Source organism: Sinocyclocheilus anshuiensis, unplaced genomic scaffold, assembly GCF_001515605.1.
Source record: "Sinocyclocheilus anshuiensis isolate Anshui unplaced genomic scaffold, SAMN03320099.WGS_v1.1 scaffold227, whole genome shotgun sequence".
NCBI lineage: Eukaryota > Metazoa > Chordata > Actinopteri > Cypriniformes > Cyprinidae > Sinocyclocheilus > Sinocyclocheilus anshuiensis.
In genome coordinates this window covers 2,359,036-2,375,615 of record NW_015549590.1, presented here as the reverse complement: position 1 = coordinate 2,375,615, position 16,580 = coordinate 2,359,036, and the positions used below count along the sequence as shown (strand labels likewise).

At 38.0% G+C, this 16,580-nt stretch overlaps 1 protein-coding gene across 1 annotated transcript; it reads left to right on the top strand.

Annotated features, from left to right (window-relative positions):
• The first annotated feature begins 13,222 nt into the window (after window positions 1-13,222).
• Window positions 13,223-14,897, top strand: LOC107658107 (transcription factor Sox-3). Its single transcript, XM_016446548.1, has one exon. It carries the CDS (start codon window positions 13,464-13,466, stop codon window positions 14,364-14,366), a length of 903 nt encoding a protein of 300 aa, XP_016302034.1. The 5' UTR covers window positions 13,223-13,463; the 3' UTR covers window positions 14,367-14,897.
• Window positions 14,898-16,580: the final 1,683 nt, after the last annotated feature.

Below are 16,580 nucleotides of genomic sequence, written 5' to 3'. Positions count from 1 at the left end.
GAATGGGGGGGGGGGGGTGTCTATAAGAGCAATTTTGTAGTTGTTTTAATATTAATTTCAACCAAATGAATATTATTTGAGCCAATGAGCCAAACAACCATATATTGTGAAAAAAAATTCATTCAAATAATTAAAGTATCACATTAAAAGACACAAAGTATCAAATAAAATTACAGTTATAGGGTCAAAGACGAAAAGCGTTCTCAAGCATCAAATCAATATGTGTAATACAGCTTTGAATTTATTTATTTATTTATTTTTTAATACATGAAGAAGTGTCCTGTTTAATTCAACAGTTTTTTATATGCAAAAAAAATGTATATACATTTTTACCTTGATTTCCAGAAAACACCCACTAAAATGTCATAACGTGAAACAATCTTGTCAGGCATATTCACCACAAGAATCAATTTATGACATAATAAAAGACTAAATAGTTTTACCCCAAATATTAATTACTTGTTATTTCACATTTTTAAACTTTGCCACTATTCCACTTTGGCAATTTTTCAGCAATAATTTTTTTTGCTCATTGAAAATGCAATAAAATTTAGTATGCTCACTTATTCTTTTATATATTTTAGTATGTACAGGTCAGAATATGTATGTTGTTTCAGTTTTTACATAAATATAAGTGTTACACTAAATGACAATGAAACATTTCACCCACATTTTGAAATTTTATTCTCCCAAAACTTATTTGAAACCTTAAAAGTAGACAATTCACTTGCATTTAATGTGCTTTCTATGTATATAAAATCCCTTTTGTAAAATGTATTTTGATGCAGACATTTAAATGTCTTTGAATAGAACATTTTAGTAATACTGCTTAATTACATACAGATGAAAGTGAAAGTAAAATAGTAGAATGTTTTTATTTATTAGGGTTTATTAAAAAGATTCAAGATATAAAAGACCTTTAGAATATAAAAAATATGAACAAATATTCATTAAAATAATATATTATATATATTATAATAATATTTGCATTTATTCGTTTAAAAGTGTCTGATAAATGAAATAAATAAATGTAATGTAGTTTTTTTTTTAAATAATTGAAATAAGGCATATTAAAAAATCTTCAGGTATTTCAAAGATATCACAACATTATATATAAAAAATTAAAATAAAATAAAATAATAAATAAATAAGCCTTCTCCGTAATGAATGATAAATTGCTAATAAAATCCTCGACTTCAGTCAGCCAGAGGTATACTGATCAATCTGCTCCGGGTGCAGCAGGGATGCTGGAGGCTCACGGCTGTAGGTGGCTGATGATCACACATATAGAGCCGGGAGCTGTGTGTAAGGGTTACTGGGGATTAAACAGCCCAAATCAGCTGGGCCACCCCGACCTGGGCAAATTGTTTTAAACCCCATTACAGCAGCCACACTATTTCCTTCTTATCAAGCCCCCTGCAGCTTCTCATTAATATTCCAGATATATGGCCGTGCACTCTGTATCATTGTCTATTAATGAGACAGATAATCATTCATTCAATTATCAGACCGTCAGCCCACGACCGTGCCCACCGGGTTAGCCTGGTTTCTCAGTCGCCGGGCAGGCTGGAACAGAGGGGTGCCAGTCAGGAGGGTGATAGCAGGGATTACACCATATTAAAGCCTTTAATAAGACAAACAGCTTGGGAGGGTTAATGTGGAGCAGGTTTCGGGAGACCAGATATCTGGCTTCTGTTTTTTTTTTTTTAGAGAAACTTTTGAACAAGAAATATTCTTGATTAAACAGGCACAGTCGGCACAGTCGACACTTTTAAACTGTGATGTGACTTGTGTGTCTTTCTCATCTGCAGGTTGACCCTGACCTCAGTTGGTCAGAAGCTGCTGAGAGATCAAGTGCATTGTTGATTCCTGCTGAGCATCTCAGATCTGTTCTTCTGCTGTGAGGGCAACCGCCTGGGCTATGACAAACCACCGAGGACAGTGATAAACATGTCTCTTAATTGACATACACGCACGTAAGTATACATCAGAGCAGCCAGCAAAACGAGTGCACTCACTCTCCTTGAATGAACTTAACTTCTGTATGCGCCGAGCTTTTGCTGTCGGCGGAAGGCTGGGAGACGCCGGTCCGAGAGGGTCAAATGAGAACGTGGAAAAGATAGGAGGTGAAATGTTAACAAAATCATAGAAAATTCTGAGTTTGATAAATTCCTGCATTTTAAATGAACAGAGGCGGCCTCGGCTGTGGGAGAGCTTTGTCGCCGGCCCATTTTCTCGGCACAAGGCGCGCAGTCCTGGGGTCAGCGAAGTTACGAAAGTAATTAAAGCAGCTTGATTCACCGCCTGCTGCAGAGAAAAGAAAGCAAGCTGTCATTCTGATTTAGAAAAATAAATTACAATTTTAATAAAGGGGTGTGGGATGGGGGTGCTGCGCTGTCTGGGAGCTTGCTTGCTTGGTTGGGGAAGGCAGCGGGAGGTGGTGGTCTAAGGGTTTGTAGCTGCCTACTTATCAATAGTTGCAATTTTTTGAAACCACATCGGTATTACATTGCGGAGGCACAAGTGCCCTTAAAAAAAGAAAACCCGGGGAACATTAACATACTGATTTCATGCGCGTGGCAAAGGGTCTGTGCCAATATCAGAGAGGACTCAGCACTCCTATTGTCTGCTAGAACTCTGGTCTCCTCTGATATGAAAATTCAATTATATTATAACTAGATCTCGTGCTGCGTTTTGACAGTCGACGGTAGGGTTTTGCCAGCTGCATCAGTGTGGGGGACCAGAGGGTCCTGATAGCGCTGAGGCAGCCTTTCAGCCATTGACATGTTTTCGGGGGACAAGATTACTTAAATGTGTCGCATTTAAGGGAGGAGAGTTAATCTAATGCATTGCCATTATCTCTCTCAGGTAATTCCAATACCACCCCCAATCTGCGTGTTTACGCGCATGCACATCCTCTCATATTCCCACTTACACTACACTGCCATCAGATTCACCGCTGTCTCTCTGCTCGGCACAATGTGTGTTTATTTATTTATTTAGATCTAGTCATTGCCTGTAAATAAACAGGAAGTTTTGGCTGACGGGAATCGTTTTCTCAACGGCAAGCACTTTTTAAGTGACAGCTTTCATGGCTCTCTGAGAACTCGAGTTATTCAGTCTGTCATTGAATTGCTTACATTCATTAATTCTTTGGCACAAGAGGTGCGGAGTGTGGAACTGTACCTTGTTAAAATGCATTGAGATGTTAAAATACATTGCGTCACTCATTTAACTTATGCCTTCTGAGATGTATTCTTCAGAACATGTAGAACGCCAAAGAGCAAACTCCGTGAACTTTGTACAGTTACTTTGCAACATTTCCTGTCACTACTGACTAGAGGACGACTAATCTATGTGTTTTATGTTCATCAATGTAATTTTTGTGTCCTCCTGTCAGTGGAAATGTTTAGATGGTGTACTTACTGTTATGTTTAAGTCAACTTTAGGCCTTAAAGGTGCAGTTCACCTTAAAGAAGATATTTTGAAAGCCAAACTGGTCCATTGTCATTTTGACCCCCACTGACTTAAACTGCATGGACAAAAACTCTTGTTTTATATTCCATGGAGTAAAGTCATACAGATTTGGAACGACATGAGGTAAATGATAACAGTTTTCATTTTTGGGTGAACTATCCCTTTACGATGTGATGGTGATATTTGAAAATACGAATAGAATATAGTATAGATAAGGCTAGAGAGCACCGAGTGAGTTGGAGAGTATAGATATACTAGGAATCTTGACTGAGTTTCTTCCTTTCATTGTGTGTGTGTGTGTGTGTGGTTCTGTGTGAGAGAGGCCAAGGCACAGGAAACGCCCCCCTCTTCAGCCCACAGCCCTGAGACCTGAGAGTGGACCCCCCATTAACCCAGCACACAGCACACACATACCTGCCTCCCCTCATTAGGCCGTGTTGAAGTACATGCTCACCCAAAAGAAGAATAGAAATCCTAATTAGTATTCTCTGCAGGGCCACAACCATTAGCACTTAATTAGCACAGAGAGCACCCCTCTTTCCGGGTGTGGGGTGCGAAGGGGGGTTACGTTGAGTACAATATTTCTGCATATTCGCTGTATGCCTTGGCCATGAAGAGTTTGCTTTTGTTTCGCACATGTGTGCTTGTGTTTGTACGCACATTTCTGCGCTGTGCTGTGTTCCAGCAGCTTTATATGGTTGCACATGATCCGTTGAGTAAAACGGTTACCTTTTGTTTCATATTTTGCTTCATATATTCACTCTTAAGCAGGAGCACAAAGTATTTTTTAAATAGAACAGTTGTTGAAAATTTTGTCCACAAAATTCAGCATCCAAATCATACAGGGAAAAACATACAGTAACAAAAATGTCATGATGCAGGAAATATCATAGTGACAACAGTCTCTGCAGAGCCTCATGACTGTGTCAAGGTCTAAGTGTCTTAAAATATCAGATAATTGACCTTTTCTGTCACAAGGCAAGGTTGCAAAATAAAGACAGGTGCAAAATATAGACATGTGCAAATTGTGGCACAATTACTCCAAAGATATTAAATTTATGAATTATTAATTCATGATATCTGATATTCCTTGTGTAGACTTGCACAAAATATGGATGCTGGGGATTTTATTCTCTTTCCCTATTCCTCCCTCAACTGCTTTCAGTCCTCGGCTAAGCCCAGGGCCGGTGCCACCTTTCACTTCCTGAAACTTTAGCGGTGGAGAGCCATCATTTGACAATTTGGCCTGAATGGGGCAGCCGGCAGATTGAATGTCGTTTTCCCACCAGGCTTCCCCATTCAGCCCAGCGTGGAGGGGGTTGGACGAGGAGGATTGGGTGTAATGTGCAGAGTAAAATTAGCACTTTGATGGCAGGTAATGGTTTGAGATGAGTGCCACTGACGTAGATTTCCAGGAAGATCTCTGTTTCTCCCTGCAGCTTGCTCTCTCTTCCCCTACACACCTGTAAGATCAGACCGGGCCGGCCTCTGCTGTCAAAGCTGTAATTTGTCCCTGATCAATATAATTACGCAATTCCAGTGGCCTCCTCCTGCTCAGATGGACAGTTTTCCGGGTGACTAATCCCATACTTTAAGCCCTGGGAAGTCACACAGACCAGATGCAGAGCACACCTCACCTCACCTCACAGCAGTCCAAATTAAGTTCCTCTAAAAGTCTTGATTCATAATTCTTGAGTCATAATTACTGGAAAACAAATGCATAATAAGTGGCAGCAGTTAAACTCCATGTTTTGATATAGTGTAACAATGTAATTTTAGTGAAACAAAACTGCCCCCTGTGGCATGTATGGTAATGATGTGGATAACAGCCGTCTGTGGTCGGTGGGGTGTGAATGTGATGATGGCCTTTAGATGGAGCTACGGGCTGGGTCACAGTAGCAGTGATTCTCACCTTTTCTTAATGAAATAGTCATTATTCCTCTGGGAAGCTGAATTATGTCACTTTGCGTAGAGAACATAAATACAACAGAAATTCTTTACCTCACATATACATATCTAATTATGAAATCAAATTAACCTATAAGAATTCCCTCTATGTTTATGTAAGGCTTCATTTGCCCCAGGTTGCATATTAACAGATGGGCGTCGAGGGCTGTGTTAAATGTCTTTATTAATCTGTGCCTGACATTTTGACAAAGATGGAAATAAAACACCACTTACTGTCAGGAGCCATCAAGACAATCAGAACAACAATTAAAGGCTGAAATGGATGAGCACAGAAAGGTCATCATTTATATGGCAATTTAGGAACATGTTTGCATTGCTTCGATTTGGCCTGTTCAGTTTATCCTTTGCAAAATGTCCCCCCCCCTTTCTTTAGTGTCTTTCTGGAAAACTGCAGCTGTGGGCTGGAGTACATTTGGAGGGGGGGGCTTATTCAGGGGTGGGTGGATTTTATTAGCATTACACTTCAGTCCAGAGGCTACACAGACTGAACCGTTTTTAGGATTTTACTTTTGACACAAAAACCTGTTGTTCATCAGTGTCAAATTAAGTCATGGGCTGTCATTCTGTCAAGTCATCATTTGTTAAAGCAGTCATTCTGCATCAGTTCTGCATCATGAATTAATTATTGTTTGATAGTACTCCCTAAAGAGTATTCATAACCATTTCCTTATTTAATCATCAGTCTTGAGTGTTCAGATTGAAAGACTTCCAATGTTCTAATATTCTGCAAGATTCTAATTTAAATTCCAAGAATTTATTTTATTTACATTTTGAAAATGTAAAATTGTTGAGATTACAGGTTCATTTCTTGCCTAATTTGTTGGCATATTTAAAAAAAAAAAAAAATATATATATATATATATATATTATTAACATATAACAAATTTGGACCAAAAAAGGTTTTATTGACAAAAAGATGGCACAAGTCCCTAAAGATATGGAGCAGTGCTCTGTCTGTGCCACATACAGTCTATATGTAGCTCTGAAAGGTAGTCGAATGTCTTTGTCAGGCTGTCACAGAGAGGAAGCAGTTAGCGTCTGCAAAGTGTCCCCGCCAGTGCAACCGCAACAGCTTGTATCTGCCATTGACATGTCAGTTTCCAGGGCTTTGAGCTGTCAGCCCTACTGCGCCCTTTTTACCCCAGCAGAAAGCGAGAGAGCGAAAGAAAGAGGGTGTTTGTGTGCAGGTTGGCAAACTGCCATATTAGTGGCAAGCGAGAATACATGATAAAAATAGAGAAAGGCAGTAATGCACATTTGCTCCCGAAGGACCTTTAAGTGGGTCATTTTAAGTACTGTTCAGATTACGAAATAACTTGGTCCATCAGGACTTTCCTCCCTGACGGGTCAAACTGTATTGACAGAACAACTAAAGTAACGAGTTTAATAAGCATAAAGATGTCGGTGGATAAACCTAGGAGGTTATTTGTAAGGAGAAGCAATTATTGTAAACATTTGGGGCAGTGCACTATGTAGTGTCCACTTATGAGGGTCCGGTGTGTCTCCTCTGTGTCTCTCTCTGCCAAGGTGAACAGATTCATCCCCAGGCACCCAATCCATTATCCTGTCAACAACAGCAGGTCCCTGCCACAGTAGCAGCAACACTGGCCGTAATGAAATCATCAGTAATCCCAAAACTCATCTCATCATACCCAAGGTAATTAATGCATTTGGAGGGCGATGGCTAACTCTTAATTAAATTATGCTTATTTTAATGAGGCCTTTATGTAGGGTAAATTTATGGCCAGTATCTCCATTATCAAGTGCTCGGCACTCAACAGAGATTCGTCATTTTCACCTCAAATCACTCGCAGATTAACGTAATGAAGCCCATGATTAATATATCAATTTATACTTGTTTGTTTCTTTCCTCCAGATTGAATAAATTACCCGGCGTAATTAGTTCTTCAGGATTTTGCCACAGCCAAAACCTCAGTTCTCGCTAATAATGCAGAAAGTATTATCGTTACGTATTATTTTTCGAATAATTTAGAGATAGCAACTTTGTGGCATTAATCATTAATTATTACAAAATTGGGTGTATTTAATTAAAGACATACCCTGCAAATTAATTGTGCATTTTCACAATATTATCTTAACTAATGAAGGTCTGACGAAGCGACTGTTTCATTCTTAAAAGGCACCAGATTAGTGGGATCCTAATTATGTTTAAAACAAAAGCCATCTGCTTGCCACATTTGGTGCAAAGCAAAATCAGACAACTCAGCATTCTCTGCTAAACAAAAAAAGAGAAAGTTTCTATTGTTTTGGAGAAACTGTAGTACATGGAAATGATTCAAAAGATACATGGGAAATAATGAGGTCTGTAATTAGCCAATGATGACATTTCAGTGATGGCAAATCTGATCCATTTCTGCAAGTCTGACTGACAAAAGACAACACGGAGTTAACAAAATGCTTTCTGTGTATTTTGCTCAGGATGTGATATTTATTTATATGGAACTTAAAAAAAAATGTAAATGTAAGTTTTTCATTTTACTTTAATTAATTATTCTTGTCTTGTGTTTTGAAAAAAATTCAGCTCTAGGCATGACACCCTAATCGTTTGTCTGACAGACACTTATTCTAGAGACATTATAAACATTATCACATTGCTGATGTGCAGGAGACAGAGATACCGCTTTAACACATTGAGAAATTCCTTCACAGACACATTTAGCTGAAGCTAATAACACCTCCAAACTCAAAGACAATTGCTTGTGCTGTTAGAATTTGCTCAGTGATTTAATCAAAACTGTATTTATAGTAATTTTCTGCTAAATTAAATCAGCGGTTTAATTGAAATTAGCTTTCACTGGGTTAGAATAAATGTAGTTAAAACTATTTTCATTTAACGCATCATGTACTAAATGTGGTTTTATTAATGTTTCGCTTAAAATTTTCCTCCTGAAAGTTAAAGATATTGTAGAAAAATGTTGTCATTGGGGAGCAAATAGGGACTGTGTATTCAGAGCATGTGCTGCATGCCTTAATGTCCCTGCAGATGATGTGTGCACATTAGCTTCATGCTGCATTAGATCAGAAATCCTATTCATCACTGACTGGGCTAAAGAGCTTCTCAAATGTGCCTTTATTCTTCTGTTGCAACATACTTCTCTTATGTACTGTGTGCTTACTGGGAAAATAATCCTACTCCTTGTAAATATATACATACGTGGCATAAATACATACAACACATCTGTATGTATTTGTATGTAGGGCACATGCTTTAGACAAGCATGCCTTGCTTCTAAAGACATTCAGTTGAAAGCTTACCACAATTAGGAGTGAATAGGTAGTTTTGTGTTGTTTGTGAGGTACTTGATAATATTAGTTTTGTGACAAACAGGACTAAACCAGGACAATGAAATCACTTAAGATGGTAAGAATGTCATTTGTATCAGTGGTATTTTTTTTAAATATCCTTTTATATCTAGAGTGTGATGGATATGTAATTTCTTCTTTTTCAGGTAAAAGTGCTTATCTTTTCTTGGACTGTATGATAACATGACAAAACAGTTAAGCAACAGGCTGTGGACCTCAGTGGAAGACACATGCTCTAGTCTTCAACAGTGAATTACCTGTAGTAGCTACATTTCCCTGCAGGTAATGGAATTTGACTTAAGAAAATCAAAGAAATTGATATATGGATTTTCAGTGAGAAATCTGATTCAGTTTTTACACTGTCAAATGCTGAAACCATTTGATTTCAGCTCTATTTTTCATTTCCTGTATAAAAAAATCTGTCTTAAATTCGCTGGGAAATTAAATTAAAAACAGGAATCTCATGTTTATACTCGTTGAGAAATGTAAACTGCGAAATGGAAGTTTTTTAAATAATTATTTTTGACAAACAGGATCATGGATCAGCATAATTTATATGGCTAACTGAAAATAAATGTTTCTGACGTTTTCGAGCATTAGTGGCATTGAGTCCCATTTTTATTCAATCGGTAGCCTATAGCCTAGGTTATCCTCTGCAGGTGATTGAGCAAAAGTGCTTAAGCGCACTTTACAAACTTGCTGAGAATGGACAATGTCTTGTGATATTTCTCTATTTAAAGCTGGTTTATAATTACATATTTATTATTCATATAGTTTGTTTCGATTGCAACATTGAAATGCGCCTATTAAACAACTTTTTTCAAAGAAATAAATCCGTTAGATAAATAGCCTAAGGAAAAATGCGTAACATGACATCGACAAGTAGCACGCTTTTCACGTATTAGTGACTCAAAATACCTAAAATGAATTAAAGTAAAATAAGTTCGGTAAAAAAAATAGCATTGTCCTTTTCATATAGGCTAAATTAGCTTTACAGCACTGCTGATTTAAATTTAAAGACCGAACTCATATGCTTTAAATAAAAAACAGGATATCATTCCAGTAGTTCGCAGTGACATCTGAAAGAAGGTCAAACTCAAGCCTCTTTTCTTTAATTGACCAGTGAATATTATTTGACCAGTGTCAGAACCAGAGGGGACGCAACCATTCAGCGAAATACAATAGGAATAACAGACCGTGCTGAAATTGCATCTTCATTTGCATATGCGGTTCAAAAATCATGCAAATCCCAATGAGACGGTCTTTATTGTGCCTGCAATTGAAAAATCATTCTGTTAACCATGGTAACTCTGGCCTTATTCGTAGCCAGTGAGTTGAAACAAAAAGTTATTAATTCATACACGGTATGACGTTTAAATGGATTCCGGGGCAATGGTTAATGGTTCGGCGACATATGCCTACCCTATTTGATCTCATAAATGTGAGGTGATGATTAAATTAATATGATTTATTATTATTATTATTGTTTCGTTTTGGCTAGAGTTGAACGTATTATTGTTCTATTCATATGTTGTTAGACAAAATATATGTAGCCTAATATTATTCCTAATTTGAAACTTTTTCCAAAATGTATTAGGCTATTCTATTTATATATCCTTTATATAAATTGTATCTTGTGTTTTGACTTTTTTAATCAAGTACAAATAGTAAAAAGTATTGCTGTATACAACAATGCCTCTTTACATGAAATAATGATAGTTTTCCCTAATTTTGGCTCGTGCTATTGTTTCTTAAAGTGGGTGTGTCGCGTGCGAGAGTATTGGACTATCAAGTTCACTTATTTAAACTTTGTATATAGGCTATACCCTTATTAGAGTCGAAAAACAGTGTCTTTTTTTGTGGCTCTGCGTGCGCTTTGCTATAATTTACTTCCAATTTAATTGTTTAGGTTGAGCTAATTAACAAGTGAATCCACGGGCTCGGAAAAAAGGACTTTACACGCTGATAAAGAATAGAAGTCCTGTGGTGATTTATTGTTAGGATATTGTTGGTCTCTCAATAGGCCTAGTTAATCGCGACAGAACGAGTTGTTAAAACGTTCAGCTAATAAAAATCTTATAGCCTATCTTAAATTTCACAGCTCAAAAATGTGACATAGGCTAAGTCAGTAACGAACTGATATTTATCAATGGCACAGATAAATATAGGTTTGCATTTACCGTTTATTTTTCAGTGGTAGCCTAATTAACACACAATGGCCTCCTTATTGTATTTATCCGCTGCACAGTGACCGTTTTAGACTATTCGGGTCATTTGAACAGTGCTATTGCCTACTACACTAATGGACAATTCACTGCTCGGCCATCACACACGTGAGTGATTTTCGGAAGCCTTGTGGCTCGGAGCTCAATGATGTTGAACACTGGGAGGCTTTCCTGGTGGTCCTCGGCCTTAGCTCACGTTAATTGGGAAATGTGGAGAACAGAAGCCCTCATTAACGAGCTCCGGGTAACTGGGAGTTTTCCTTTTCCCGCTGTCTCCTACATTTCCATAAGCAGATTACAAGAGGATATGTTCCTGAAACCACTCGGATAAATCACCGGTTTCGTGGAACAAGTCTCTAATTAGAACTGTTGTCATAACGGCTGCTGCACCGCTATTCATATTAATGTAATGATGTTCCAAATGACGATTTTACTTTTTTTTTGCCTAAAGTGAAAACGACGGGAAAAAAGATCCACCGTTTTTGTTTTGGGGGATGGTTACTTACTCTCCTTGAAAAGTAGAATGATCTTTTATTTGTCAGTGAAAATTTGATTATTTCTAGCTTGCAAATCACATAGGCCTAAAGGCACTGTTAGTGTTTTATTTGACGTTACAAATGAACTTGACTAGTTGGTCTAGCTATAGGAAAAAATACTGCCAAAATAAAATCCTAGCATATATATGGGCAATGATTTATTATTTTTTCTCTACATTATAATGCTTAATTAGTAGCTACACCAGCCTAACCAGATCACTCTTTCAAATTGCCCTATGATGAATAATTTATGCCCTGCTTTACAATTAACCTCGGGCCTGAATAACAACATCGGGTAACAACACTCGCACTTGTTAAGAGTAGTTTGGAAAGTAAATAACGGAGACGTGTTGGTGTAGCCTAGGCTACATGTCCTACAAATCGGTCACACACGGTGAAACTTGTCTAAATGGCCGAGTCGTTAGTGTGTGGTGTTAAAAGTCCATCGTGAATATTCAGTAGGCTACTGTAATCGTTCAGTCTCAGTGGCGTTGAATGTGTTAAATGACGATGTTCTCGATGGACGATGTGCTAATTCTGACCCATTGGAAGGTGTAAGTTCTCCCCGGGAGACAGAAAACCTCTCCCAGCAGAAACACGTTTTACGACTGGAGTCATTTGAAAATCACATAATAAGACGCGGAATGATTGCAGTTGACAGTAACTGGTGGTATAAAATTAAATAATTAACATAGCCTACACTCCACACTGGCGTGGCAGTTCTAAAAAGTCGTTTTTAGAGGAGTTGTTTGTAGATATTGTCACTCATCAGATTTTTTTTTTTGCTTCAGAACAATATAGTATTGGTCCACAGGGGGGCGTTACTGTATTAATTTTCTATTCACAAGGTCGTCGTGGACACTTGGCAAAACTGCGAAGAGTATTTTTTAAAAACAACTATTTTTGTTGAATGTTTGTCATTACACAATTATAATGTAATAGTGTTATAGTGTAATAGCAAGCTATTATGCTGTTGAATGAAAGTTGTAAAAAAAATTATGAGACAAAGAATGTAAACAATTAGCTTGATGTTAAAATCGTACTTTTAATCAGTGTCAGTTTTAAGAGCTTTAATTCCCACATTCTAATTATGTAGGAGATTATCTTGAAAATAATAATAATTACAATCCTGTATTAATGGTGAGGCAAAAAGGTAGCCTACCATTTGATGTAGCCAAGCTTTTGCATTGGTGGATGCAAGATTGTCCTATATCTTAAAAAAAAAAAAAAATCAAGCTTTTAATTTAATTATATATTTAATATTTGTTTAATTAGGCCTAACGATTATTTTTGTGCCTTTGTGGTGCCATTGCAAGTGACAAAGTTTATAGTTTGATTCCAATAACTAGATCTAACCTGATTCTTGCCGTTATTTTAAGCAACAAATTAAACATGCTTATCAGTTTCTGCATTTTTCGGGGGAAAATTCGAAATCCATAACCTAATCTGTAGCCTACTGCAAAAGTAGGTATAAGGCTAACATTCTCAGTGAATAACGACCGCTTTAGAACAATATTTGCAAAGTGATTACTTTTGTCAAAAGTGCAAAGATGCCCCTGATGTAGCTATTTTATCCCACTTAAAGTGCATCCCGAAACACAGTGCACAGGCAGCGCATTGCTTGGATGGCGGAGTGTGAGGCGCTCTCTGATTGGTCGGCGCTGAGCTCATTGTTATGCTGTCAATCCAAATCACATGGCCGAGCCTCTATTAACAGCTGAGTTTAGCGCACAACTTTGCAGAGTTCCGTGGCAGAGCAGAGCAAGACACACGGTACAGGTGTGGAGACTTTTTAAAGAGTTCGGTGCTTCTCACTTGACCAGAGTATTATCTCTCCGAACTTTTGACTGACTACAGGCTACTTTATTTGGTGAGGCTCTTTAAACTTAAGCGTTTTCGTTCGAGTGCGCGGCACCACTTCAAAGTCGTTTGAATGTATAACATGATGGAAACCGAGATTAAAAGCCCCCTTCCGCAGTCCAACACGGGCTCGGCGGCGGGCGGCAAAAACAACAGCTCCAGCGACCAGGACCGGGTGAAGCGGCCTATGAATGCTTTCATGGTGTGGTCTCGCGGGCAGCGGAGGAAGATGGCACAAGAGAATCCCAAAATGCATAACTCTGAGATCAGCAAGCGCCTCGGTGCTGACTGGAAACTTTTGACTGACGCCGAGAAGAGACCCTTCATTGACGAGGCCAAACGTTTACGAGCCATGCACATGAAGGAGCACCCGGATTACAAATACCGTCCCCGCAGGAAGACCAAGACCCTGCTGAAGAAAGACAAGTATTCCTTGCCCGGAGGACTCTTGGCACCTGGTGCCAACGCTGTCAACAACGCCGTGTCAGTGGGCCAGCGGATGGACTACACGCACATGAACGGCTGGACGAACAGCGCGTACTCCCTCATGCAGGACCAGCTGGCCTACTCTCAGCATCCCAGCATGAACAGCCCCCAGATCCAGCAGATGCACCGGTACGACATGGCGGGACTTCAGTACCCCATGATGTCCACGGCCCAGACCTACATGAACGCCGCGTCCACGTACAGCAGCATGTCACCAGCATACACGCAGCAAACTTCCAGTGCAATGGGTTTGGGCTCCATGGCTTCAGTGTGCAAGACGGAACCCAGCTCTCCTCCTCCGGCCATAAGCTCTCATTCCCAGCGTGCTTGTTTGGGAGACCTGAGGGATATGATAAGCATGTACCTGCCCCCAGGAGGAGACAGCGCCGACCACTCCAGCCTACAGAGCAGTCGGTTACACAGCGTTCACCCGCACTATCAAAGCGCAGGGACCGGCGTGAACGGAACGCTACCCCTAACCCACATTTGAAAGACTCCTAAAAAAGACTGAAGTAATTCGGATACTTGAACGTTTTGATTTGCAAAAAAGAATCGAAGTTCAATTTCGTTTTTAAAAAAAGAAACTATTTTTAATCTCAATGAGTTGTCCGTTTTAAAGCATTTTATGACGACATATCGGGGACTTCAGAATAAATTGTATTGCAGAGGAGCTTTTATCATAAGCTGTAAAGCAATCAACGTCTGTAGAAGAATATTGGACTTCTGACTTATTTGCAGTCAGAGTTTGTCTCTATGAAAAAGGCACGTGGCTTAGTGAAGAGGCTGTATTTCAAAAACAAAAAAGAAAGCGAAATGGAGGGAGAGTGTTCACTCATAAATGTTTACACTTATTTTTTTAGAATGTCGGTATTGTCCAAATCTGTGTAGTCTTTTTGTTGTTCATTTATGAACTAGGTTTTATTGAAATGAAAGACTGTGCTGTTCGCAAGCGCAAAGTTTGTTTTATTTATAGTGAGTTGTTTTTTTTTTAAGCTTGTGAACCATTGTACGTCTTGTTGAAATGTTCTTGTTCATTTATGAACTAGGTTTTATTGAAATGAAAGACTGTGCTGTTCGCAAGCGCAAAGTTTGTTTTATTTATAGTGAGTTGTTTTTTTTAAAGCTTGTGAACCATTGTACGTCTTGTTGAAATGTTTCACTTTTGTTTTGTGAATCTTCTTTTCTGTGATGTTATGGCAGTATCAGGTTAACCCATTATGTAGGACGGAGAGTTTTATTTAAACTGACGTTTCTACTCAAGACCATCCTATTCCTAAATGAATAAATTTGTTTTACAAAAAAAGCTTCATGGCTAGATATGATTTTTTTTTTTTAATTCAGTGACTTGTTTGGTTCTTTGAATCGTATGTCTACCGGAAAACCAGTGACAGAATAACTCAAATTCGCTTTAAGCTGAATGTGGTAATTTGAGGCGACCGGTTAAATGAAGAGCAAATACGCGAATTCAGACACGCTCGCTACCAAGCAGATGTCAACACCCGTGGATTGTTATTAAACATCATTAAACAGCAAATATATTTGTGCCTTTCAAATGCCTAAAAATACAATCGTTCTGTAAATGAATCAAATATCATTCTATATAGGCCTATTGGACCACTGAAACTAATTAAAGCATCGCGCCCAAACACACATCAACTGGTGTAGGCTATATATTGTAAGTTTAGTTCTGATAATAGCCTACTACGGATCATAAAAATGAAACTTGTTTCAAAATTCGCTGTTTTCATAAGATGTACTCGCTGTTGGTGAGTCAACTCTCCTTTGCAAGAATATGCAACACAAAAAATAATAAAACTGAAAATCCTAAATGCATAAATGGAACAAAATATTTTTTAACTCACATGAACTGTCATGCATACAAACTGTGTAATTTCCTCCTGCATTTTCACTTGTTGAGTCGTCCAGGTACAGTTCCTCAGAATTATTTTGTATAATTAGCTATGGTTAACTATAAATATCGTTAATCCTTTGAGTTTGTCAAAACCTGACGATGAAACGGTTGATAAATTCTGACAATTATGTTCATAATAAGTCATTAAAGCGGGGATTATTTGGTTAATATTTCACTTTATGACCTACTAAGTTGTGGCCGATTTTTTGGGGGGTCAGACAGAGGTTAAATATTTGCTGTACATTATTCAGTGATTTGAATATCACACAATATTGTATTTTTGCCTGTGTGTCAAGCGACCATTTTTACCATACCTTTCTTGTTGTAGTTAGCCAAGAAAAGGAGGCACATACTGTTACCGACTGCCTCGTGTAATTTAGGATGTAATTTCTCAGTTCTCAATATATAATATGTATAATAGCCTATATGTTTTGTCTAACATATGTTCATAAAAATAAAGAGTCTTAAATGTCTTTACAACATCTTTGGTTCAAAAAAGAAAAAAAAACTCTCTTCTAATAAAGATACATTTTGGCTGGATATGGTTCTTTGAAAATTTAAATATAGATGTATTTTTTTGTAGATCAACATATTGATTTCTAAAATCATAGATAGGCATACTTTTGTAAATAACTGCTAAAAAGCTCTTAATGCTAGTTACCGAAAGTTTTCCATCTGGCTGAAAAACCTCAATCTAATTTAATAATCCTTTACATGTTTAGAAGCTCTACGGATATTCCAACTGAGAATTTTGAATTGAGCAAGTTTTTTTTTTTTTTTTAATCTCAGATG